Source organism: Eupeodes corollae, chromosome 2 (assembly GCF_945859685.1).
Source record: "Eupeodes corollae chromosome 2, idEupCoro1.1, whole genome shotgun sequence".
Lineage (NCBI taxonomy): Eukaryota > Metazoa > Arthropoda > Insecta > Diptera > Syrphidae > Eupeodes > Eupeodes corollae.
In genome coordinates this window covers 71,642,985-71,670,293 of record NC_079148.1, presented here as the reverse complement: position 1 = coordinate 71,670,293, position 27,309 = coordinate 71,642,985, and the positions used below count along the sequence as shown (strand labels likewise).

The following is a 27,309-nucleotide window of genomic DNA, read 5'->3' as shown; positions in this document are numbered from 1 at the left end:
ACGACCTATAAGTCTATCATCAATACTTCTTAAGACCTTGGAAAGATTGATTGATATCCATTTAAGGGAACGTATCGATACAAGACTTCTGTCTTCGTCTCAACATGCCTTCTGTAAAGGTAAATCGGTGGAAACAGCGTTACACACTTTAGTACGCACCATCGAATATTCCCTCCATTATAAAGAGTTCACTATGGTTGCTTTCCTTGACATCGAAGGTGCCCTTAACAACGTGGACACATCTGCAATCACTTCTGCACTGACATCTCTAAATGTAGAGAGTTCGCTTCGGGAGTTAATTCATTTAATGCTTACTAGCAGAATAATTAACTCAAAACTGGGCAACTCTTCTGGTAGACGATTCGTTAGTAGAGGGACGCCGCAAGGTGGTGTTCTATCCCCTCTCCTCTGGAACCTAGTGGTGAATGAAATCTTAACTAGTCTGGATGCGGAGGGCTTCAGAGTGATAGCCTATGCGGATGACGTTGCTATAGCAGTTTCAGGAAAGCATCTTAAAATCCTAAAAGAACTCTTACAAAATACCTTGGACAGACTAATAGTTTGGGCTGATAGGTGTGGACTGGGTGTTAACCCACACAAAACTGATCTGGTCTTATTTTCGAGGAGATACAAAATTCCATTTGTCAACCCTATATTAAAGGAATCCAATTAAAATTCTCAGACGAGGCTAAATACCTGGGTCGTGTCTTAGACAAAAAACTACATAGGAAAGAGTCAAAAACGCTCCTGTAGCTCTCTTTTCTTGCAAAAAAGCCATTGGTAATAAATGGGGTTTACAACCCAGAATCACGGTGTAGCAGTATGGTGGACTGCTTTAGAGAAAGGTATAAACAGGGATAAGTTAAATAAAGTCCAACGTTCAGCCTGCCTATGTATAAGCGGATCGCTTCGCACGACACCGTATGCGGCACTGGACACCTTGCTCTACCTTACACCTCTTGACATATTTAGCAAACAAATAGCTGCAAGCTCCGCTATTCGCCTCAAAGCTTCGTAGCAGTGGACTAATAACAACATTGGCCACTCCGTAATTCTTAGGTTTTTAGAATCAATTCAAAAGTACACAGACTACATCATCCCCCAACTGCAATTCGACAGAAATTTCCAGATTTCTACACCTCGCAGATCTTTTTGGGAAGATAGAACATTCTTGGAGGATGAGTCAATCCATTTTTACACAGATGGGTCAAAAACAAAAGAAGGGGTTGGTGGAGGTGTGTACTCTGAACGACGGAAATTAAGTCTCTCATTCCGCCTTCCCTATCATTGTAGCGTGTTCCAGGCGGAACTTTTGGCGATAGAAGAAGTCTTGTCTTGGTTCAAAGAAAACGTGATATCAACATCTGATATCCGTATTTTCTCTGATAGCCAGGCCGCTATCAAATCTCTTGACTATGTCTCTACAAACTCTATAACAGTCCATAACTGTCGATCATCTCTAATGGAGATGGCGCACAGTTTAATATTCACCTTTGCTTTGTGCTGGGCCATAGAGACAATCCAGGTAACTGTAAGGCAGATGAACTCGTCAGGAACGGTACAGTACAGCCCATCCTACCACGTATGGCAAGTACTGGCATACAAATCGCTACTTGTAAACTGCTGCTAATGCAAGACGCTGTGAGGAGGGCAGGCACCAGGTGGAACAACATCATATATGGCATATGGCCAACACTGGATTCAAAACGTTCAAGGTGCTTGCTCTCTCTAAGTAGATCGCATATAAGCTCGATAATAGGTTTCATAACCGAACACTGTCTAATAGGAAAGCACGCCACGAGACTAGGCGTATTCTCAAATGACTTTTGCAGAAGTTATATGGACGAAGAAGAGGAAGAAACGGTTCTTCATCTTCTCTGCACATGCCCTGCTCTAGCTCGAAAACGCAAGAATTACCTAGGAGAATTCTTCTTTAACGATCTAAACGATCTAAATCATATCGGTATAATCAGCCTCTCACGTTTCGTAAGGGACTCAAGCTGGTTCCATTGAGCTTAGGAGGAAGCCTCAAGATTCATGTGGTATCAAAATGGGCCATTAAACTGGCCCAAGTGTGTCCATTTCCATCTTGGACAGCCACTATAACCCAACCTAACCTAACCTAGTGGCTCTAATGTCAACACGTGAGAGCTCTGCACTATTCTTCCAAGGACGATGTTGAAGAAATCATCACATCGTATCACCTTGTCTAAAGCTTTTTTTGACATCAAAGGGTTCGCTTACATTGTTTCCAAACTTTAGGGAGCAGAGCGAATTCTACAGGTCATTCTGTACAAACCTACGAATGCCTTGACTAGACATGGCTTTATACAGTATGTCTCTGTAAATCGTGTATGTATGTCATATGCAGCCTTGAAATCGATGCAAAGATGGTTTGTGTCGATTTTATGTTCTTGAATTTTTCCAGGATCTGCCGTAATGTGAATATCTGATCAAGTTTCGACTTTTCTGGTCTAACTCCACACTGATGAAGGTTTTTGATGGTGGGTTTCAGACGCTCTCATATTACAACAGATTTTGAACGCGAAGTTAAGGAGACTGATCCCTCTTAAGTTGGTGCAGCTGCAGCTTAGATGGTCTCCTTTTTTCAGTATCGGGCAAACAATACTGCAGTTAAATTTATCGGGCATGCTTTCCGTGGAACATATTTTACAGATAAGCTTTAGCATGCTCCTAACCACATTATCTCCAACTACTTTAAAAAGCTCGGTATTTAAGCCCGTCTGCTCCAGCGGCTTTGTTGGCACTTTAGTTTAGATATGGCAATCTCTAGTTCGTCTAAGTCGGGAAGACAGGATTTTTGGCTTTCGTCGTCAATATTGAATGGATCATTCTGCCTGACAGCTTAATTTGGTTTGTCGTTGTCGTCGTTATACAGTCTGCAGAAGAAGTCCTTCCATATGATGTTTCCACTTTCGTCTTTGCAGCCTTCGTTTCGAGGTTTATGAACTTGTAAATTTCGTTTCACCTACTCATAAAACTTTCGAACTTCATTTCTGCTCCTAATACTCTCAACATCTTAGACCGCACGCTTATCATGCTCTCTCTCCATTTTTCCTTCTGAGAATTTGGAATTGTCAAAATGACATTTCGGTGCCCAAATGTAGCCATTTGCAGAAAAACGCAGTAAATGAATATTTTATATCAACATATTTAGGGTTGTTTTTTGTAAATATTAAAAAGTATTTAACTATTTATTTTTTTTCTAATTTTGTTTATCAAATTTGTTTTCATTCGTTTAGCTTAGCCGTTTTCGCTCTACACCCCTTTAAATTAAGTATCTCTTTGCACAATGCACACAAACCATCTATGTAGAGGGGATTAATAAAACCAAAAATATGAACTTTACCCTAAATAAATCCGGCCCTGAACTTTGGAATAAGGACAAAAGAGTCTTTCATGCGAATTTAGTTTTTTGAATTTTTCAATTAAAACACTTTTAGTGCTAGAATTTATTTATTGACATCCATTTTTATCTATGAATATAAAAGTAAATACATGAGTAAATTAATCATTATTTATTATGCCATCTATTAGAAATTTGCCTTAGATACCTGTGCTTATGTACATAATGTGCCTATAGAACAGTATTTTAGTGGCCTTCTGACTTAAGGCTAAAATAAAAAATTATAATTTTGGTTTTATTTATGTTTTTGTTTCTTCTATGATGACTTATAGCATATTTGTGTTCCTATGTTAAAGGTGCTCCTTTGCGCTGCTGTTGTAAAATTTATTAACGGTTGCAGTTTTCTTTTTTTTTGAGCCAAGTCGAGTGACGTATCAAAGCAATAAAATGTCGTTTGTCAATGACTCTTACAATTTTCATAATGGCAGGTAATTCCTTTTTTCTTTCTCTTTAAAATATCAAATTAAATTCAATCAAAATTTATTGAAAATGGTTCGGATATGTGAAACACCTTGTTGAGAAGCTACATCGACAAAAGTACTGTAGCTTATTTTGTTTGATGGTTTTTAGAATGTTCATCAGTTTTTATTGGGTTTTAGAGTGTTAAGTATCCTAATAAACTCGGGTTTTACAAGAGTTTGATATTTGAATTGAATGTTTTAATCGGATTTTGGTTTTCTCTGATTCGGGGAATTTGTAAAATTTTGCTACTTAATTTTTGTGTTATAGTTTAGACCAAGAAAAGGCCTATGGCAGAAGAAAGATTCCTTTTCTGTGTGAATAATGTGTAAGAATTTGATATAGAATCTGACTATTCGAAGTCTTCTGTTTAAAATTTGAAGAAATTGTAGTATTTATAATAGTAACTATAATTCACTTTATTTGCTTCACTTAATAATACTACTTATTTACTAGGTTTATAAATTGGAATTTTACCACGTAGCCAACGCTTTCAACCTTTGCTAATGAACTAACTTACTTTTTGTTGTTTTCTCCTTATACAATATGAAATTAAAGAGTTATTTAAAACTGGAAGTTAAGATTGGAATTTTTAAAAGCCGTACTGTCAAATACAAAAGATTCGTTCTTATGCCGTACTACGCGAATGTGGAATACCTTACCACACTCTGTCTTTCCTAGTCATTGCAATATTTAGGATTTCAAAACCAATGTGCACCGACATCTCCTTTTAAACCCTCTCCCTTTTCCTAGTGCTCACACTGTGCCTCTGCATAATAAGGGTAGTAATATCCCCTTGAGTGTGTGTTTATTACAAAAAAAAATGTGGAAATTTGAATTTTGTGGATTTTAATTCTTTAATTTAATGTGGACAACTAATTAGAAACACAAATTGAATTCACTTTTAAAGCAGTATCTGTGTTTTTTTTTTTCTTGCAAAAATATTTTTTTTTCTAAATACACTGCGGGTCATAAGATTAGAAGCAGGCATTTTTGGGAAGTAAAATCGATATTTCTCCCGTTACATGGTGGATTAGAAAAAAAACAACTATAGCAAATGAAAACTACTTTGTTAACAACAAAATGTAAAATTTGGGAATATTAGAGAATTAGCTAACGAATCTTTTATGACAAATTGTCAATTGAGTCGAAAATATGCGAAAATAAATCGGGTCATAAGATTGGAAGCAGTGAACATATAAACGTTGTCTTGTGAAGTGAATTCATTTTATTTTCGGTATAAACGGTGCATTTCATAAATTAATTGTTGTTTATTGAGTTGTAATAAAAATGGGCAAGAACAAATGTTTGACAGTGTAAGAAATGGCAAGAATAGATGTTTATTACTCTGAAGGTCTTTCATGCCGTGCTATAGCCCGAAAAATAAATCGAAGTGATCATTGCGTCAGCAACTATTTAAAAAATCCATCGTCGTATCTAAAAAATTATAAAGGAAACACTTCCTCTGCCTTAACACTTCGCGAAACGCGAAATATAATTAGAATAGCGTCAAACTCATCTTTATCGGCAGCTAAAATTAGGGATAAAGCAAATGTTAAGGCCAGCTTATCGACTATCAAACGCACGATCCGCAATGCTAAACACATAAAGCGCCTGAAGCTTAAAAACAAAACACCACTTAATGACGCAAGAAAGAAGCAACGCCTGTGTTTTGCGAAAGATCACATGAGCTGGGATGTGCAGAATTCAATGACTACAAATGATTGGCGGAAGGTTACTTTTTCCGACGAACAAAAATTTAACCTAGATGGACCAGATGGTTATAATTATTATTTCCATGACATGAGGAAAGAGGAGCGGTTTTTAAACGGTCACCATAGCAGAGAAGGAGGCGTTATGGTCTGGGGCTCAATTTCGTTTTATGGCACTATAGACTTGGTAGTCCTAGATAGTAATGGAAAAACCTACAAAGCCTTGCTAGAATCAGTATTCCCGAAAATTACCGAGCTTTTTAGATCAATTTCATGGATTTTTCAGCAGGACAACGCTCCGATACACACAGCCCGAGAGCTAAGATCCTTCATTGCAAAGCAAAACATCTACTTGCTGCCTTGGCCACCATATTCCCCGGACCTTAACATAATGAAAAATGTGTGGGGCTGGCTTACACGTAAGGTGTATGAGGAAGGGAAGCAATACGATGACAAGGAAGCGCTTATTCATGGTATCAAATTGGCCTGGAGTGAGTTTTCACTGGACTACTTGGAATCTCTTTATAAATCCCTAAAAGATAGAATTTATTTTTGAAGTCATCTTAAAGGCTGGTGGCAGCACACATTATAAAACCCAAAAAACTTAAACAAAATATGAATAACTGCATTTTATTTTCATTTATTCTATGTGCTTCTAATCTAATGATCCGATTTATTTTCGCATATTCTTGACTTAATTAACAATTTGTCTTAGAAGTTCAACTAACTTAATCTCTTCTTTACCCAAAATGTATGTTGTGTTGTTAACAAAATAGTCTTCCATTAACCATAGTTATTTTTTTAATCCATTATGTAACGGTAGAAATACCGATTTTATTTCTCAAACATAACATTTATTTCATATGGCAGTTTCTGCGAAAACACATCGTTTATTGGTTAACAACTAATTAAAAACAAAGAGAAAAATCGTATCTTATTATATAATTTATAACTTTATAATATCATTTACCTTACATTTATGTTAAATACCTTGTTGCGAAACCTTTTTTCTTTAAAACTTCCCGATATCTTCGTTCCATTGATGAAATAAGCCCCCTGCACTGCTCTTCGGGTACAGCCTTCCCCAAGATGCTCTATCCGGTCTGCACTTGATGATGCCCATTCCTGAACTGTTATCGATTGGTCCCTAAAGAACTCTTGTCCTACTGAAACTTCCATATCACTGGCATGTTTTCATCGGCCCAATCTACCAATCGTTCCTTAAGAATGTCAATGTATTTAAAGGCTGTCAGCGTTCCATCGATTCGATGGATTGGGCCAACTCCACACCACTAGGAATAACCCCAAATGTTAAGCGAGCCGCCTCCATGCTTAATTATTGGCAAAACGTATTAAGGCCTTCGGACATAACGTGCACCATCTTGGCCGATCCTATTTATTTTAGTTTCGTCACTCCACACTATGTACTTCCATTCGTTTGTTCTCCAGTTGTCGTGTGATCTTGCGAACTCTATTCTATGACTACGTTGCCTTGCGGTTACTAATGGTTTCCTCCGAGAAACACGACCATCGGGACATCGAATGAAACCGAGGGTTGGCGTTGTATCTCTGTGGAGCCTATTTTTGGGTAATTTTTAACCAGCCTACTAATTGCTCGATCTATTTGGCAGCTTGTCTTACGGGCCCGTTTTTTACGAGGTACATTTTTATCAGTCCCGAAGTTTTGAAAAAGCTTAATTGCATTGAAAACTTTCTTTAAAGAACAGTTCATTTGAGATGCAATTGCTCTATAAGACATTTTAAGCTTCCAAAGCTCAAAAATCGCTATCCTTGTAGGAGGATCATAGATCTTTAATTTTCCCATTGCAATTACCTCCAAAATCTAAAAATTATTGTTTAAAAACTCTTGCAGACAATTCAGAATTTTCTACTTACCAATGCAAAATAAAAAGATAATTTTTATTTCACCCAAATCAAATGCAATTTAACTGTTTCTAATTAGTTGACCTGTTGAAACGAACACTTTCTACACTCTACCTTGATTATATTGTGTACTTTGCAAAGACTTATGCACAAATGATGCTTTTTCAAACAATTATCTAATAACGCTTGCATTACACCGTTTTGGATACCGCTATTCTAGTCACACATGATAAAGTGAACGTGGAAATGGGAAGCAAGTAATGTTTCTAATTAGTTGTCCACAGCTGTATTATGATCACGGTTGCCACTTGAAAAAATTTACAAGACCAAATGAAATAAGAGATGACCATGCGACCAAGTAAGAAAATTATGACCAAATTTGGTCGTAAACGACCAAACTGGCAACCGTGAGTATAGAGTATACGCTGTCAATCAATCGAAGACATAAAGGACTCCGCAAAGCTCAGCAAAGTTTTATCGAAGGAACATTGTAATCCTTCATTTCTAAAAAAGCCTGATGGAACCTGGACAGCCTCTCCAGCCGAATCTCTTGAGCTACTGATGAAGACGCCCTTTCCGGGTTGCGAGAGTGATATCCTCGAACCGCTTGAAACCACAGAGCTAAACGTAGTTCATGTGGAGCAAGTCAATTCCGTTATAACCAGAGAAAATATTTTGTGGGCCATCAATACTTTTTCTCCATATAAATCCCCAGGCATGGATGGCATACTGCCAGTTATGCTTCAAAAGTTGCATGCAAATTTTCAAAGGATGCCTCCTTCTCAAACATGTGCCCATGTCGTGGAGACAGGTCAAAGTAGTTTTTATGCCGAAAGTGGGTAGGCGAGGTCACGAATCCGCGAAGGATTTGAAACCAATAAGCTTAACATCTTTTATGCTTAAAACCTTGTAGCGCATTCTTGATTACCATATTAGAAAAATCCTAGTTGGACGACCTCTCGAAAGCTCTCAGCATGCTTTTCTTAAGCGCAAATCTACGGAGACTGCCCTCCATTAGGTAGTGCGTACTGTAGAACAAACAATCCATTATAAAGAATTCACTCTTGTCACCTTCTTAGACATAGTAGGTGCTTTTAACACTGCCTTACCGAATCCATAAAAGAATCGCTCGATAAGTTCGGTGTAGAAGACTTCATTCGATTCCATGCTCAGTGGTAGGATAGATTCGAGCCACTCTAGGCAATACAATCGCAACAAATCACGTGAGTAGGGGAACACCCCAGGGTGGTGTCCTTTCGCCTCTTCTATGGCTTCTGGTCATGGATACAATTCTCGGTAAATTAGAGAGATGTGGAGTGAAGGCGGATGATTTGGTGCTATTAGTGACAGGAAAGTAAACCTCTGTGATTAGTGAAATCACGGAGTCAGCTTTGAAGAAAGTTAGCAGCTGGGCCACGAGTTGTGGACTAGGAGTTAACCAAAGTAAAACTGAATTGTTGCTCCTTACCACCAAAACTAAAGTACCGCCCTTCACGCTACCTCGACTTAACGGTCAAATCCTATCATTGTCTTCCAGTGCAAAATATTTGGGAGTTATACTCGAAGGTCTGTGTTGCCTTCTACGCCTGCAGCAAAACTTTCGGCAAAAAGTGGGGACTTCAGTCGAAGATGATTTTATGGACATACACAGCCGTAGTACGTCCAATATTAACATATGGTTCGATTGTGTGGTGGCCTGCTCTTAGCAAAGCCTATAATATTGATAAGCTAAAGAAGGTTCAGAGAACTGCTTGCGTGGGCACCACAGGGGCCATGCGTACCTGCCCAACGGACGCCTTAAACGTTATTTTGGATCTTCTACCAATCGACCTTATTATTAAATGCACAATTTCCTGCAGCGCTATCAGGCTGAAGGAATTTAAACAGCTGGTTGTGAAAACCTTATAGTCCCAGCAACACAACGAAATTTATTTCCTCAGATATTGTCTCGGTAGACACTGACTATTGCACTCCTACTTTGAGCCTTAGTAAGGGTTTTAAAGTTATTTTCCCATCCAGAGAAGATTGGGAGGATGACATCGTGTCGATAGGTTACTGACGGCTCAAAGAGGGAGTGCGGAGTTGGTTCTGGGATCTTTTCTGAGTCCCTAAATGTAGCTAAATCCTTTAGGCTTCCTGACTTTGCTAGCGTTTTTCAGGCTGAACTGCTGGCAATAAGGGAATCATGTGACAAAATGGCTCTAACATAATCTCTATAAAGCTTCTCTATAAATCTTTCCCTTTCTATCACAGGTCAAAGGAGTTTTTGGTATCAAAACGGCGCACTACAGCGCTAATTGGATTTCAGGCTAGGCTGCCTTGAGATCGCCATTTCTAGCTACCTACCTATACGCTTCAAAATATTTTGTTCCTATGTATTTAATTGTTATGAGCACAATTTATTTACAAATTTTCCAGGTTGAAAAAAAAAACAATCATTTTGTACCTTATTTTCTACCCTTTAAAAACTTATTTAATTCCTTACTTTAAGTGAACTTTCAAATGAAAGGTTCAGAAGACAAGTTACAAGTTAGGTAAGGCAAGTTTCTAGTATCTTATTGGTCAGCTGCCAAAAAATATCCCTTCCAATTAAGGCAACTTTATTGGAAAGTTGACTGGAAAGTAAGTCAAGAAAAATCTACCTAACTGTCGAGTCAAATCTACTTATGTCAAAATGACAGTTCATCATGTTTTTTTTTCATTTAATTGAAAGCTGTAATTCCCAAATTTTAAAGGGAATAATTAATAAGTTTCTTACAAAATAAAAATTAAATAGCGATGGACTTGTGGCTTGCTCAACGAGTGTTGTGTGTTGTTGTTTTTAGAAGCTTGTGCATGATTAACAGAAATTAGAAAGAAGTTAGTGAAGTAAAGTTCGGAGTTTGAAATTTATGACACTTAAACTAACTATTTGCCTTGGTGAAAATTTAATTTCAAAGAATGCAGTTGACTTATAATGAAGGCTCTTATGTTTTTTGAACCTGTTCATTAGTAACATCAAAGATAAATATAGAATAATATTCAGCTGTGAGTTTGACAAGTTTTGTACTTTCAGATATACACAAAAAACAGTATAAGAATTCTGTACACAAAAATAATAATTTTAATTCCAAATTGAATACTGAATTTTTTAATAAAAACTCCTAAAAGTATCTAAGATCAACAGTCACTTAAATAACTTTATTTAAGTTAAAAACTATAAAAAGTGAATATTTCACTCAAAACTGTCCAAAAGTTAAAATAACTACTTCATAGTTTATAAACCTTTAATTCAACTGAATTGTTTTAGTCGTTTTCTGACTTTTATTTTTTTAGAATTGATTAAAAATATTAATTTGAATGCAATTTTCTTTTCAGAGGAAAAAGTGGATTGTCTGTTATAGCCGACACAGTTGACGATCGCTTGCCCATAGATGAACATGACTTTGTGCCCAATTTTCAGCGAGTTTCAATCTCTGGCGAAGACACCAGTGGTGTGCCCTTGGAAGATTTGGAACGTGCATCAACACTTTTGATACAAGCATTGGAACTTCGAGCACGCTATATGTCACAATCTGAGCAGTCATTTCCGACGACAACATCTCGTTTCTTGAAAACTGTTCACGAACGCGATCGTTTCAACCACATTGAATACGAGGATCGTAAAACCATCGCAGGTAATGTTTTAATTTAACAAATTAAAAAAATATTAAAATGCATTACGATATAATTTCTCCACCACCAAAAATATGAAAAAAAAGGAAAGACCTATTCAAGTTTTAAAGAATTTATTTAATTTTTTCGTCACTGAAGTCACGATTTCTAATATTTATGATAATTAAACTTGTATGCTACAAATGGCACTATTTTTAAAGTTTATCTTCTATTTTTAAATCTGTTTTATTTTTCTCATTTTATTTGTTTTTATTATTTATTTTTGTTTTGGTTTTGTGACAGAAAAAAAAACGACAATTTTATTTTCTTTAAACATATTTTTATAGAACTTATTCGAAAGATCAGTCTGCCCAACCTATTGAAAGGTAATTCGTTTATCGAAGAAATGTCAAGCGAATTCTTAGCGAGAGGCATGTCATTTTGTTTTGATTTAATTTTATTTTTTGTTTGCTTTTTTTAAGTCTATAATTTTGTTTATTTTGCTTTTTACGTTTTGTTTTTAATTTTTATTTTATTATTTTTCGTTTGCTCTTTATTACTCCTGTCATTAATTTGACCAAGAATTTGCTTTAAAATAAATAAATTAAATTTTTATCTTGTTCAGCGTTATTTCTTTTTTTTTGGAAATTAGGGGTCAGAATTTCCATTAAATTCTTATTTTTAAAAAGATCTATTGGGCTTTTATAAACCAATTGAATTTTATTATCTTTACAAAATTTCTTAAGAATTTTAAGCTTGAATTGTAAACAAAGCCGTACAAATTAAAAATAAACTAGTTTGATTGTTGACACGACTTTCTGAGCTAAACCAAATTTTAGCACAATGGAACAGGCATTGTTTCTAAACATTTCCAATTTAAAAAATGGACAAAAGTCCCCGATTGATAAGCAAAAACCCAAGTGGTTTTCTTTTTTCCGATAAAAATGGTTACATATCAAACTTTTCACGTTTTAGTCTTTAGCTAATGATACACTGCGAACCCATATGGTGAGGCCACACTCGATTTCGCCTATTTATACTTGGTAGAAGTTCTATACCCGGAAACGTTTTCTACCTTGAAATAGATATTTCTCCTTTACAAGTTTATTAAATTAGAAGTAAATTGGTAACGAGCTTTGAAAATCCAACAAAAGTGCTTCACTAGGATGAGGCCACATTCAAAATTTTAGAAAAAATAAAGTTTGTTTTCATTTTATGATCTTACAACATTTATGTTTAATGCTTTGTTTACATTAATAATTATTAGATTTTCCTCCATTTTTTATACACTGCCAATCACTAGGATGAGCCCACATATTTTTCAACCGATTTTCGTTCTTTATACCTGCTGGAAATTTCGTACCAATAAAAATTTACTACATTTGAGTAGGTAGATATTTTCTTTAAAAAAAAGTAATAAAATTAAGGGGTTAAATAGAAAAAACAGTTGGAATTTCCCTACATTAATTAAAGAGCTACTTAAAAACAGTATGAAAAAGTGCGTCACTTGGATGAGGCCACATGAAAAATCTTATAAAATATCAAAAAATGAAAGAAATGTTTACAGTTTTTGGTTTTCAAACATTTATTTATTAATTTTTTCTCAATTAATAATGAGAATGCCCCCCATTTTTCGATATGACCTCTATTAGACGGTTTGGAATGGAATCATAAAGTTTTTTTAAATAGTCAAGTGAAATCTAGTCCCAGGCATCACGGATAGCTTCAATTAAGGAGTCCTTGTCTTCAAATTGTCTAGCGCCTTCAAAAACTTTTCGAGATAGCCATGCCCATACGTTTTCGATTATGTTCAAGTCCGGTGAATAGGGTGGCTATGGCAAAAGCTCTACGTTTTCTGATAAAATCCAGCTTTTGACAACCCTGGAAGTGTGGATGGGGGCATTGTCTTGTTGGAAAATCCAAGGCAGAGGTCCAAAAATATTTTTCATCTTCGGAAATGAGCGTTCCAACAAGTATTTGTAGCTGTTTCCGTTCATTGTTAGAGAAAGAAACTCCAATTCGATTTTGCCATAGTAGGTGATAGCTCCCCACACCATAACACCTGATGTACGGCTGTGATTTCTTCCCAAAATTAGTTCTTCTTTTCTTAAATCATGGAAATAAAAGTTGTAACCATCGGGGCCGTCAAGGCTAAACTTTTTTTCATCCGAAAAGATGACGCGTTTCCATTGACTTGCCCAAGAGACATGTTCATTCGAAGCTCCTTGTGTACTTGCTTAGAACAGGTTTCTTTTTGAGTTTTCTTCTCTGGATAGTACCATCTTTTCTTATTATCCTTCGGACTGTCGAAATACTGGCTGATAATCCGATTTTGGACCTTGTTTTAGTAGCTGATTGAGTAGAATTTTCGGGATGTTGTTGCTTGGGCTGTGCGCCCTTTTTGGTTTTTTCCATAGTTTTGAGGATCAGCAAGATAGTTGTTTACAACTGTCTTACTTCTGTTGAGCTTCCTTGCTATTTCTCGGCTTGAGAGTCCCATTTCCTTGAAAGCATCGATTTGTCCTCTTTCTGCTACTGTCAACGTCTTTCCGGAACCCATTTGTAGTTGAAATTTAATAAAAATAGTTATTTGTTAAACGTTCTTAAATATTGTTACCCAAATTTTGAAAAAATTGCTGGTCTGAACTTCTACAACGAAATATTCGCAATGGCCTCATCCTAGTGACTCACTTTTTTATATCCTTTTTAGGTAGCTCATTCATTAATGTAGGGAAATTCCAACGGTCTTTTCTAATTAACCCTATAATTGTATCACTTTGTTTTAAGAAAATATGTATCTACTCTCATGTAGTAAAATTTTCCGGGTTAAACAAATTCCAACAGGTATCGGACCGAAAATCGGTTGAAAAATATGTGGCCTCATCCTAGTGATTGGCATTGTATAACCTCTATTGGTTTGGAGTAGAATCATGTATTTTTTAATAATCGTAAGAAATTTCGGCCCAGCCATGACGGGGTGCTGGTGAAATAAGGCTATCTTTGAAAACTTGGCCTTTTTAAAAAATAAGACGAACTTATTTTTACGGTGAAGTATATAAAGAGGGCATGGTGCAACCCCCTGCTTAAGCATACTATAAGATTTGGGGTAAGTGCAAGGTTGAGAGTATGGAAAGTTTCTTTGCATTAATGACAAACCACACCGCTAAAAAGAAAAAAAAAAACAATTCGACTTTATTTCACTTTGTTGAAATGTAATAAGATCAACGGTCCAAAATTGGCTTTACAAATAAAATTTTTGAAATTTGGCCTTATTTCACTTCACTTTATTTCACGGCACCGGATGGCGAATAGCTTAGTTTAAGGTGTACCGTCTTCAAATTCTCTGCAACCTTCATAAACGTTAAGAGATAATCATAACCAAACGTTTTCAATTATGTTTAATTCCAGTGAATATATTTGGATCGGCAATTGTTTCACGTCTTCTAAATGAATGCAACTTCTAACTTCCTGGAAGTGCGGACAGGAGCATTGTCTTATTAAAAAATTCAAGGCAGAGGTCCAAAAATGTTTGTCATTTTCGGAAATGATCGTTCCAGCAAACATTTGTAGTTGTTCCCATTCATTACTGCGGAAAAAAGCTCGAAGTAGATTGTGCCATAGTAGGTTATAGTTCCCCACAACATTGCACCTAGTGTAAAGTTATGATGCTTTTTTAAAATTAACTCATATTTCCTCAGATCAAGGAAATAAAAAAAATAACTTTTTTTCGTCTGAAAAGAACGATTTTCCTTCGAAAAGAGCTACTCCGAGCAACATGCTCTCTTGCAAAAATCATCCGATGCTCTTTTGGACATGCCTCAAAACAGTAGGGCTATTGCAGAAAACCCGGCGGATCAATTTTAATGGCAGATTTGTGTTTTCCTATTCTAAAAAGCGATTCGCTTTCCGCTCTTATTAAAACACCTTAATATACATCGCAAGCTAAAGGGTGTCCCAAAATTAACGCAAGGTTTGAATTAAATAGAAAACGCCTTTTTTAGTCTTTTGATAGTTATATTTTTATTGACTCGTAAAGTACATAGGATAGGGTTATGTATGAAATAACACATCGGACAAATGGCCTCCACGGCTTTGCATGAACATGCGCACTCTTTTGTTGAAATTTTCCATCACCATTCTGCATAAATGTGGCTGAATTTCGTTGATGCAGCGTTGAATCTCCTCCTTTAATGCACGGGTGGTTGTGGGCTTGTTGACATAGACTTGTGATTTCAAATAACCCCATTAAAGGGAAGTCTAATGGTGTTAAATCACACGATCTAGGAGGCCAATTTTGATCACCGAAACGAGAGAGTACACGACCTGGAAATGTCTCATGCAGTAATTGAATTGTTTCACGGGCTGTATGGCATGTGGCACCGTCTTGTTGAAACCACATATTGGACACACCAATATCATCCAATTTTGGCAGAAAGAACTGTGTAATCATGTCGCGATATCGAGCACCAGTAACAGTCACTGCTTGACCAGCATCATTTTTAAAAAAATATGGCCCAAATATGCCTCCAGCCCAAAATCCACACCATACAGTCACGCGTTGCTTTTTATTTGTTTTTCGACAGTCACATGTGGGTTCTCCGAACCCCAAATGCGGCAATTTTGGCGATTGACAAAGCCATCAAGATGAAAATGTGCTTCATCGCTTAGAATGATTTTGCTCGAAAAATCAGGGTCCATTTGTTGATGTTCAATAATCCATTCAACGAACTCTCTTCTCTGTCCATGGTCATTAGGCATGAAGACACAGATGTTTGGTGAGTATACGCTGTAGAGAGGTTCTTGAAATTTGCAATTCTTGTCCACGACGTCGAATTGAGGTTCCTGGATTGTCAGCAACACTCTCACGCACTGCTTCGACATTCACATTTGAACGGCTTGTTTTTGGACGACCAGTGTGTTTGGCGTCTCCAACGGATCCAGTTTCCATGAATTTTTCAATTAATCTCTTCACAGTTGACGACCATATTTTGTATGAAATTTTCGAACTGCAGCCGCCTAGCTTTCACTATTTATGAAATATTCTTTAATAATGAAGTCACGTTGTTTTATCGTGTAACGCTCCATTTTTAATAACCCTATACTGTTAGCTGTCAAATTACTTTTTTTTCAGGGTTACCAACACTTCACTGCACAAATGGCGGCAAATTCAAGTCTTGCGTTCATTTTGGGACACCCTTTGTTAATAAGAACAGTACCAGAAAATTGTTAATATATATTATTTGGTCAGAGAAAATTCTTTTTTTTTCTAAAAACAATTGTCTTATTTTTGGAAACATCTGATAATATTAATAAAGGACATTTAAATTTATGAAAATGAAAGGATAGTTTTCTTCCGTGTTCACCTTTGGGAAAAACCCAAAGCTTTCTGGAAAACCCCTACAGGTTTCTTTAGTTTTGTTCTCTAGATAGTATCAATTTTAAATATTACCCTTCGAACCGTTTTTATGCTGTTGGCTGATACTCCACTTTTGTCCCTTATTGTAGTCGCTGGTAGAGTGAAATTTGATGAAAGCCGTACAATTAACCACTTTTCTGTTTTTGCTCTTTTTGTAGCTATTAATCTTTCCGGAAGCCATTTGTGTTTTGGATTGAATGAAAACAGTTGTTTTCAACACCCTCTTTTATATAATTCATACAAACATTTTTAAAAGACAGCACATGAAATATTCGAAATGGCCTCATCTAGTGACGCACTTTTTTAGTTCATTCCTTGGTCTATGGATATTCCAACTCTAGTTTTAAATTTGTCCTTTAATTTTGATAACGGAGGGATACGTACCTATTCACGGGTAATAAAAGTTCCGTGGTAGAAACCTTCCATCAGGTATAAAAAAAGCAAAAATCATTTCCAAAATGTGTGACCTCATCCTAGTGGTTTAACAAATTGTATCAAATTGTAACTCTAATCTCAAATTAGAAGGAGAAGATTTTTTAGAATTCGAATACCAAAGATTTTTTCTTATGGAAATTGTTTAAGTCTTTACTGGGAGTTATCTCAGTCTTTCAATAATTCAATAAGTCAGCGATAACATATTTCGCTCAAACAAGTTACATGTTTTGAATTAAATAATCACTCTTGACGCTGAAAAGCTTAAATTTGTACCTTCACTAAATATTTTATCTCTGTGTTTTTTTATTCTTAATAGTCATTCGAAAAAAGAGGTACCGAGTAAAATAATTGTATTAAAACCTTACTCAGACTTTTTTAAAAGTAGCTAACAAAATTAAGCCCGTTTCGTTTAGCTAATAGCTGTTAAATCAAATGTATCCCAAAACTTAATAGATAATACAAAATTTGTTTTTATTATTTTGTTTGTATTTTGTTTTTATTTTTTTATTTGCTATTTTAACTCATTTATTTTTTAATATATTAAACATTTAAAAATAAGAACATCCAATATATGCACAATCTCAATGCTCACTCAACACTGTAGTCAAACCTACCAACCAATACTGCAAGTTCATATAAAACCTATAAGCACAACCTATCACAACAAACCCGGTTTACGACCCGAATGTTCCAATCAATTATACTCTACATGTTTTTTGAATTTTTGTTCTTTTGATTAACTAACTAAGCATTTTGTTTCGAAAACGAAACTAGCACGTACTCGTATCTATGTACACATTACGAAGCCACCCGCCGCCCAATCACCTACACTGTCTATGAGATTTGTCCAAAGAATTTTTTTATTTATGACCAAATTGACAATGAGTTGGAAACATTTCGTTTTGTTTGCTGATTGACATTTTGTTTAATTGTTCTTTTTGATCCTGTTTTTTTGATTTGTTCTTATCTTATTCTACCATTTCAATTACTAATTCCTTCAATTAATTTTTCCATAAATAGATCATCCTATACATCCACCAACAGAGACCGCAAATCCTTGGGATATTGAGTTTCCTGCTAACAAAGGATACACCATTAAAGCAGTTGACGGTGTTTTTAATCTTTTCCAAGATGAAGTATGTATTATTTGTAGTTTAAAATGCATCATTTAACGTTTAAATTAAAAACAATTTCCTTTCCTTTATTCCAGGAGTGTACTTCTATTGTTAAATACGAGTACCCAAAACTTAAGGATTTTGTAAATGACATGCAAGTCATGTGCAACATGATCGCTGATGGTCCTTTGTAAGATTGACTAGTTTTTCAAATATACCTACAAACTTATTATTAATTGTATTTATATTTTTTTCAGAAAATCTTTTTGCTACCGACGTTTAAGTTATTTATCGTCAAAGTTTCAGTTGCATGTGCTTTTGAATGAATTGCGTGAACTGGCATCTCAAAAAACAACAGCTCACAGAGATTTCTACAATATAAGGTACAAAATTTAACATTAACTTTAATATTTAAGTAAACAAAATTAAGTCCCAAAGGATATAAAGCAACATTTCATTGCCACTGACAAATTTAATTTAGTATTTCCATTTGTTTTATTGAATCAAATTTATAAGGCGATCGAAAGTCTGCAAAACGCTGTAACTTTTGATAAACTAGTAATTTATTTCAATTCGTTAAATGCTGAGGTGGACGATACTTAAAAACTACTTAGCACTTTATTTAAATTAAATCCAAGCAAGAATTAGTCTCACAAACGAAACAAAAGGTTGTTTAAAAACGTAAGGATAACGGGAATCGCGCCGAAATCTGTTAATGAAGACTATGTGCTCAGTAAATGTTAGTTTTAAGTTTAAAACTACTCTTAAGTCAACTAATCCAACGATTTCGGTGCGCTCTTCGACTCTATCCAGAAAGTTGTATTCCATTTTGGGCACCATAAGAATTTGTTACGGGCAATTTCAATGTACAAAACTTTTCACTTGACTCAGTTACTTGACGATCCAACTTAGATTCCTGACGTTGCAGGTCAGTCCGCGAACTGGACTTGTTTCTTACTTCTGATCCTAATTAATATGCGACAATGTTATATCGCTTCTAAGCACATCAGACCATTGTGTCATATTTGCAAATTACTCATCCGAAAAATATGAAAAAGCCAATTAAGATGGTATCAACGACTTCTTCCGAAACTTTAACTGGTCACTGGTGTATTCCAGCTCAGATATGGTAACAAACTTAATTCTCTGTGGAATGAAAAATCTAGTTTCGGAATAAAGAGTAAAACCGGAATAGTTTCAAATAATCTAAAAAGACCTGTAACGTGTATTTTCGACGCATTACATTTTTGCATGAAAAAGAAAACTTATGCAAAAAAATGACGGAAAAAATTACTGTCGGCATCGTCGCTCTTTTCCAATGCCACTTTTTTTGTAAGCTTGACTAACAAGACCAATTTGCTTGCAGCACAGTTTGCTGTTAATTCGATGCTGTTTATGTGTGATATCACTGCTACTGTACTTGAAAGCGTAAACGATTCTTCTTTCACACTCGTACAGTTGCTAGAGTACTTTATGATCTTGATATTCACAAATTCGCTGGTCCGGATAATATCCCTACCATTGTTTTAAAGAGGTGTTCTTCATCGCCACTGCGTAAGCTTTTCCTTCTGTCCTACTCTGCAGCTCTCTTTCCGAGTGAATGAAAAGACGCATTTGTCCGCTTCTGCTGTCCTCGAGGCAAATCCTCCTCCCCTTCTTACTATCGTCCTATTGCACTAATGCCCTTTCTTTAAAAGGTCATGTAAACGCTGATCAATTTTTATATTAAGAAATATCTTGTTAAACGAAAGCTTTTAATGACCAACAGTATGGCTTTCGTAGCTGGTTTGTCTTACCGTACAGTGGAATAAATGTGAACATCGTTATGGAGAAAGTAAAAATATTGATATTTCAAAGTTATTTGATGGAGTTTGGCATTAAGCTCTTAATGAAAATGGTATTGATGCATTTGCATTTGGTATTGATGAATCTGTTCTTTGTTAGGTGGTAAGATACTATCTTTCGGACCGTTCAAGTAGTATTTGCTGTGTTCAAATCTGAAATCTAAAAAACAACCTCTTGTGTGCCCCAGGGCTCCGTTTTGTCGCCGACACTCTTCCTTATTTTTAAAATTGATCTTTTGTCTGCACATATTTGTAATCGCCAAAAATGCTGCTAAGTATTTAGGTTTTCTTTATCGATGCAAGAAATTTGTAACCCCTTCTTATGTGGCTATAATTTATAAAACCTATATTCTTCCAAAACTCAAGTAAAATGCCCATATTTAAGAAGGTACCTCAATAACCCACTTTAAAAATAATACGTGATCGTTGTCTAACTGAAACTTTTGTATCTCTTGAGAACCATCGCAAGTTTTCTGGTCCAGTTGCGTTCCTCCCTTCACATAGGTAGATAAGTTCCAGAGAAATTGTCTTGTTTTAAAAAGCATTGGCAACCGCAATAGTTTGCTGTGTCTATAAGAATAGATGATAACCCAATAAGTAGACGTCTGCGCGCATTAAAGTATAAAAGCAGATAACGGGAACGAATAACACTTAACCCCAGCGGAAGAGAAAAATTATGTCCAGAAGATTGCTGATCAGGCAGCATGCATACATCTACAGATCAATTGTTAACAACCCCACTCAAAAAACTTATTTGAAAAAAGTTGTTAAGTTGTACTATAGATATATAGTAAAGGGTTTAACAAATACCCTGGTGACACACAAAAATTCAAGACAAAAGTGCCTTTTGAATTTTTTGTAGTCCGAATTGGAGAGCGTGCCTGAAAGACTTCTAGCAACAATTTTTAAATCCTTAAGATAGAATTAACAGAATTCATGGCACGACTAGGTAAATAAAATTGGACCTAAATGGTTGCCCAGGGGAACGTCAGAATTTATAAGAAATGTAGTCGAACATTTATTAAAAAATATTACACCATATAGTTTATTATTATATTATTATATGATGAAATCCAATTTAAAAATTTGTTGCAATTATTAATTTAGTGTTTTATCAGAACTTGTCAAATGCTTTGCTAACAGTAGAACGCTTTTTGACAATCATGCTTTTTATCGGAAATAATTGAACAATGAAAGGAAAGAACGTTAAATTCGCAGGGACAACAACCAATTCGAATTATTTAAGATAGGGTAGTGTTGCCGTCTGCCATAGTAAAATAAAATCTGTAGAAATTAATAAAAAAATTATAATGTAGCAGGTCTTAGTAATAAGTCTATTTACTTAGATTTTTATGATTTTATAAATAAATATGATATTATGTTTCTGTATGAAAAGTTTTTATTAAAAGAAGAATATAAATTATATCTTAACCGATTTACGAACTATAAATTTGTTTGGATTCCCGCGGTAAAACAAAGTACCAGAAGCAGAGCAAGTGGTGGCTGTTTTTTTGGACATAAAAAAGCTTAAAAAACATTTCATGTGAGTTTGAAACTGAAGATGAAGTTAGAATTTTGAAAATCGTCCTGAATACAACCAAATTTATAATAATACCAACCTACATTAACTGCAATCACTGGGAAAGGATTTTGGAAAATTATGTGATATACTTGAACATAGCAGCTACGACAATGTAATGAATATCGGAGATCTGAATGCCCGTAGAGGAAAGGAGGAAGGAAGATATAATCGATATTCAGGGAAAGTGAGAGAATCTAAAGATACCACAACAAATTCGAGGGGAATCAAACTGCTAGATTTGTGTGATTCATTTGGGTTTCATATTATGAAGGGTGTAAATGGCTTGGATACACATGAACAATTTACATTTGTAGGTCAACAAGGCTGCTCTGTCATCGACTACTGTTTAATAAGGGGCGAATGGATTTCCATATTTGCAGATTTTGAAGTTTTGTTTGAGCAGTACTCAGATCATCTACCAATCATAGCAGAGTTTTTGACCGCCCCCATTGAAAGAGAAGAAATAACCAACATGGAAACATGCAAAGGCAAATGAGTATATGAACAATCTCCAACGCAACTTAAACACAGAGGAACAACTCAATATAAGCGAGATTGATAATTTAGCTAAAATATCGTATCCATCGTGCACACAGATCCATTAAAAGACATTTGTTTATAAGGATAAATGGTTTGATAAGAAGTGTGAAATAGCAAGGCGAAAATCTTTTGGTTGGCTTAAAGCCTTTCGTAAATTTGGAACTATTCTCTTCAAGGATCTTTATACTAAAACCAAAATTGCCTTTAAAAGACTATGCAAAGACTTTCTTGAAAAAGAGGATCTTATGCTAACATGCTGCAAAAATACAAAAGAATTTTGGCTTGCAATAAACAAATTTAATGGTAAAGCACCAAAAATAAGTATTCAAATAAGTGCGAGCCTATTAATGCACTACTTTCAAGCTTTGTTAAACCCAATAACAATCACATTACCAATTCATTATGCTATACCCTTTTATTCAAATGAAATACTCGATTCACCTTTTTCTTATGATGAAGTAAAGTTTTGAAAACTCTTCAAGAGCAGTAGTCACCAGGTCCAAATGGGATTCCCATTGAACTTTTTAAATACGCTACAAATGAACTGAAGGAACAAATGACAACTGCTTTTAATAATATACTGAATACGGGATACCACCACAGCAATAAGAAGCAATAATATTCCCCATACATAAAAAAGGAAATATAGCCGAGCCAGCTTATTATAGAGGAATATCCCTTTTTAATGCATCCTATAAGATATTTACAAAACACTTGAATAATAGAATGGCACATTGGATTGAGAGTCAAAAACGTATTCATGAAAATCAAGCTAGTTTCCGTAATGGTTACTCAACCGTAGACAACATTTTTGTGCTTCAGAACATTGCTGGCACATCCCTAGAACAAAAAAAGAAATTATTCGCCTTCTTCATTGATTTCAAGGCAGCCTTTGATAACATCGATCAAAGAGCTCTGTTCTATAAGCTCTACAATACTGAAATGAGTATTTCGAATCATTACAGCTGATGATAAACCGCTCTTTATATGTACTGTCGAACTTGGAATTTAACGGTTAACCTTGGAAAGTCAAAGGTGATGATTTTCAAAAAAGGAGGTGTTAGATTTTGTAGAAATGAGCAATGGCATTTCAATGGAGAACCAATTGAAGTTGTAAAAAACTACAAATACCTTGGTATGACGATTACTAATAATCTCAACATGGAGTTACATCTAAAGGATAAACTTGTAGAAGCAAAAAGTGCAATACGTGCTGCATGATAAAATATGTTTCTCAAATAAATTCGTTGACCATACCGTTAAATACAAAGTTGGAGTAGTGGAATCGGTGATGTTGTATGCTGCACAATCTTGGGGACACAGTCAATATGAAACCGTAGAGAAACTCCTAAGATACTATATTAAAAGAATTTTCGGACTACCGAATACAACACTCAATTATATGCTGATAATCGAAACAGGCTTTTCACCATTGTTTGTTAAAACTTTGGAGCTCCACATACATTACATACTGAAAGACTTCCCAAAACCGAAAGCCATTCAAAGAAGAAATTTATGGTCTATTAAACTTGAGGAGCTTGCGAGTTACTGTGGGATGGATTTCAATTATTTAAGTATATCCAACAGAAGTCAACCAAAATGGATGAACAATATAGGGTAGATTGTATAAATATGGCTACATCTTCCTTTCACCGATCGTTGTCCAGCACCCTGAACCACAATTTGTGTGAACAAAATTATTTCAGCAACCACAATAGCCAAGAACTAATATCTGCCATCTTAAAAATGAGAGGAGAACTCATAAAACTTAACCACATACCACATCGTTCGGATTTACCGAACTATTGCAGCCTTTGCAAACTCGCGGAGCGAGAAGATGTAGTACACTTGATTGGTAGATGTCCTGTTCTCAAGGAAACTCGTAGATTGTATCTAGGCAGTGATATTAAATCTGAATCTGAAGTAAGAGCACTTTTAAATTGTGAATCAGATGTAAAGATACTTCTAAACTATTATAAACAAGCAATAACTTACCGAAACAATATTATTTATAAATGAAAAACAATTAAGCTACTATTTATTTTGTAAATGATGTAAGATGTAACTAAAACAAAAATTTCTTTTTATTTTTTATGAAATTTCAATCAGGCAGTCGGCAGAAGCTATGCTTTAATGATTTATGTATAAAAATAAAAAAATGTTTGTATCATAATGAAAAATAAAAGTCATCTATCTGTCTATCTTATCATTAAATTCGATTTACTAAAATAGTCTAAATATCACAGATAGCTTAGAAAAACCTCGGTATTTCATAATTTGGTTTTTGGAACAGTTTTTATGAACTAGAGTTATAAATGACCTTTTCCACATTGAAAAAAGCGTACTTCATGAAGATGTATTAAATTATATTTTATCAATTTTTCAGAAAAGTTGACACTCACATCCACGCAGCATCGTGTATGAATCAAAAACACCTTTTACGTTTTATTAAGAGAGCCATCAAAAAGAGTGCTAATGAAGTCGTTACAATAACCAAAGGCCAACCAATGACCCTGGCACAAGTATTTCAATCAATGAATCTAACAACATACGATCTTACCGTAGACATGCTGGACGTGCATGCCGATCGTAATACCTTTCATCGATTTGATAAATTCAATGCCAAATATAATCCCATTGGTGAATCCCGTTTACGTGAAGTTTTTCTAAAGACCGACAATTATTTGAATGGAAAATATTTTGCACAAATAATTAAGGTAAAAATAATAATGTCGTTTATTTTAATAATAATTTAAACAAAAATATTTTATTTAGGAAGTGGCATTTGATTTAGAAGAATCAAAATATCAAAATGCTGAACTGCGTCTCTCAATCTATGGTAAATCTCGTGATGAGTGGATTAAATTAGCCAAATGGGCAATCGACAATAATGTTTATTCAACAAATATTCGTTGGCTTATTCAAATGCCACGTTTGTTGTAAGTGCAATTTTGAATCCATTTAAAATGTGTGATGTTTTAATTATTTTGGCTTTATTTCTCCTTTAGCGATATCTTCAAGACAAATAAGTTGGTAAATGCATTCCAGGAAATTCTAGACAATATATTTTTACCCCTATTCGAAGCCACCAATGATCCCAGCAGTCATCCAGAGCTACATCGCTTCTTGCAATATGTCATTGGATTCGATTCCGTGGATGATGAATCTAAACCAGAGAATCCACTATTCGACGGAGATATTGCAACACCACCGAATTGGACCGATGTAGACAACCCACCGTATGCATACTACATCTACTACATGTATGCCAACATAAGTGTTCTAAATCAGTTCAGAAAGTAAATATCGAAATTCATGTTAATGCCAATGGAGTTATTTAATCTTTGTGACGTTTTCATTGACAGGGAACGTGGATTAAACACATTCGTTCTTCGGCCACATTGTGGAGAAGCTGGACCTGTACAGCATTTAGTGTGTGGCTACTTGATGGCTGAAAATATCTCTCACGGTTTGCTTCTTAGGAAGGTTCCGGTTCTTCAGTATCTCTATTATTTGGCACAGATCGGAATTGCCATGTCTCCGCTGTCAAATAATTCTCTTTTCTTGGACTATCATAGAAATCCTCTGCCAGAGTATTTAGCTCGTGGTCTAGTCGTATCGGTTTCTACAGATGATCCATTGCAGTTCCACTTTACAAAGGTTTGTTTTTGACTTTTTGGAAGTTTTTTTTTTCAAATTAATTGTGATACAAATTATAGGAACCCTTAATGGAAGAATACAGCATTGCTGCTCAGGTGTGGAAACTTAGCTCGTGTGATATGTGTGAACTTGCTAGGAACAGTGTTCTTATGAGTGGATTTCCACACAGGGTAAGTTTTGAATTCGTTTAATAAAAGAAATAAATGAAAATTCTTCTTAACTTCTTCTTTAATTTTAGATTAAGCAACATTGGCTTGGACCAAATTACACTCGTGAAGGCGTTGCTGGCAATGACATAACTCGTACCAATGTGCCAGATATCCGTGTGGCTTATCGTTCTGAGACCCTTCTAGATGAATTATCAAATATTTTCAAGGTACATGAAGCTCCTTTAGCAGCCATAAATTAATTAAATTTAAAAATAACAATACATACCTAATATTATATAATGTTCCAAATAGACCAAAAGAGAGACCATTATTGTCCACTCGTGATGTTAATCTTTTATAAAATTTATTGTTTTTATGATTTATTTTGTTATATAATAAACTTTTTTTATGTTCTAACGCGTTTAAACTACAAATAATTATTTATATTCCTTCTCCAACAATAATAATGTATTAAATTTGGATATTTATCAAAGCAAAACTATACAAGAAAAAAACAATAAATAGATTGAAATAATTAGCTGAACTTTTACATGCAGATATTTACATGTAAAATTGTTAAAATTGAAGAAAAATAATGATATACTATATACTAAGCAAAAAATAAAACAAATCGATTTTTATGTATAACCACTTTTGAAAAGATATAATTATTATAAACAAAAAATGAATTTATTAATGCATACTAAATAAAAATGTTTTAATTTAAAAGGAAATACGTATTGTTTTCTTAAGTGTACATCTTTCCCTAGGTGGTTAGCGAAATCTAATTGAATTCTTGGTTGATTTGACTCTTTCTCACGATGGTCCTATCCACACGCGTAAAAGTTTTTCGGAGATAGCTTTAACCAAGTTAATTGCAATGCACACCATTTTCCTTGAACATTTCATCTATTGCGAAATTTGAGTTGAGCCTTACCTTGTTCACTAATATCGAAGATTAAACTTTTTTTTTATCAACCTTGTAATATTCGTAATACTATCACAGTGAATAAGTTTTTGCTATAAATGACATAAAAAGGGAACGACAAAAACCCGTAGGTGATGTCCTGCTAAAAAAAATGTTCAATTGTTATTTCAATTGCCGCCAACTTAACACAACACAAAAATATTCAAAAAACATTTATTATGACGAAAACTATTATTTCAATGCTTTTTCCGTTAGATTTGCTATTTATCTATCCATGGCTGTACATTATATGGGAATGGAACTAAAACTGAGCCCTGTGGAACACGAGCTGATATATCCCTTGGACCTGAACACGCAACATTAATTAAAAATTTAAAATTCTGGATCAGGCATTTGTGCCACACTATATCAAAAGAATTGTCTTCAGCTTTTAATATTAAACCTGTACTCTTCTTTATTGCGAAATTATTTTTGATATCTCTAGCAATTCAATTTTTCTAATGAACTGTACTGTGATGGCTTCTA

At 34.9% G+C, this 27,309-nt stretch overlaps 1 protein-coding gene across 5 annotated transcripts in view; it reads left to right on the top strand.

Moving 5' to 3' along the window:
• LOC129948440 (AMP deaminase 2) overlaps positions 1-26,590 on the top strand; it is a 108,473-nt gene extending 81,883 nt beyond the window's left edge. For 2 of the 5 annotated variants that reach the window (XM_056059443.1, XM_056059442.1), the window contains exons 3-13: positions 10,840-11,138; positions 11,463-11,546; positions 17,987-18,102; positions 18,177-18,271; positions 18,339-18,464; positions 24,434-24,764; positions 24,823-24,986; positions 25,056-25,346; positions 25,413-25,707; positions 25,767-25,877; positions 25,946-26,590. In XM_056059443.1, coding sequence (XP_055915418.1) covers positions 10,840-11,138; positions 11,463-11,546; positions 17,987-18,102; positions 18,177-18,271; positions 18,339-18,464; positions 24,434-24,764; positions 24,823-24,986; positions 25,056-25,346; positions 25,413-25,707; positions 25,767-25,877; positions 25,946-26,116 — 2,083 coding nt within the window. In that variant the 3' untranslated portion in view covers positions 26,117-26,590. Of the gene's footprint in view, positions 1-3,752; positions 3,856-10,839; positions 11,139-11,462; positions 11,547-17,986; positions 18,103-18,176; positions 18,272-18,338; positions 18,465-24,433; positions 24,765-24,822; positions 24,987-25,055; positions 25,347-25,412; positions 25,708-25,766; positions 25,878-25,945 lie in introns of those variants that run through there. The other 3 variants (XM_056059446.1, XM_056059444.1, XM_056059445.1) reach the window with 3 other exon arrangements.
• The last annotated feature ends 719 nt before the right edge of the window (positions 26,591-27,309 follow it).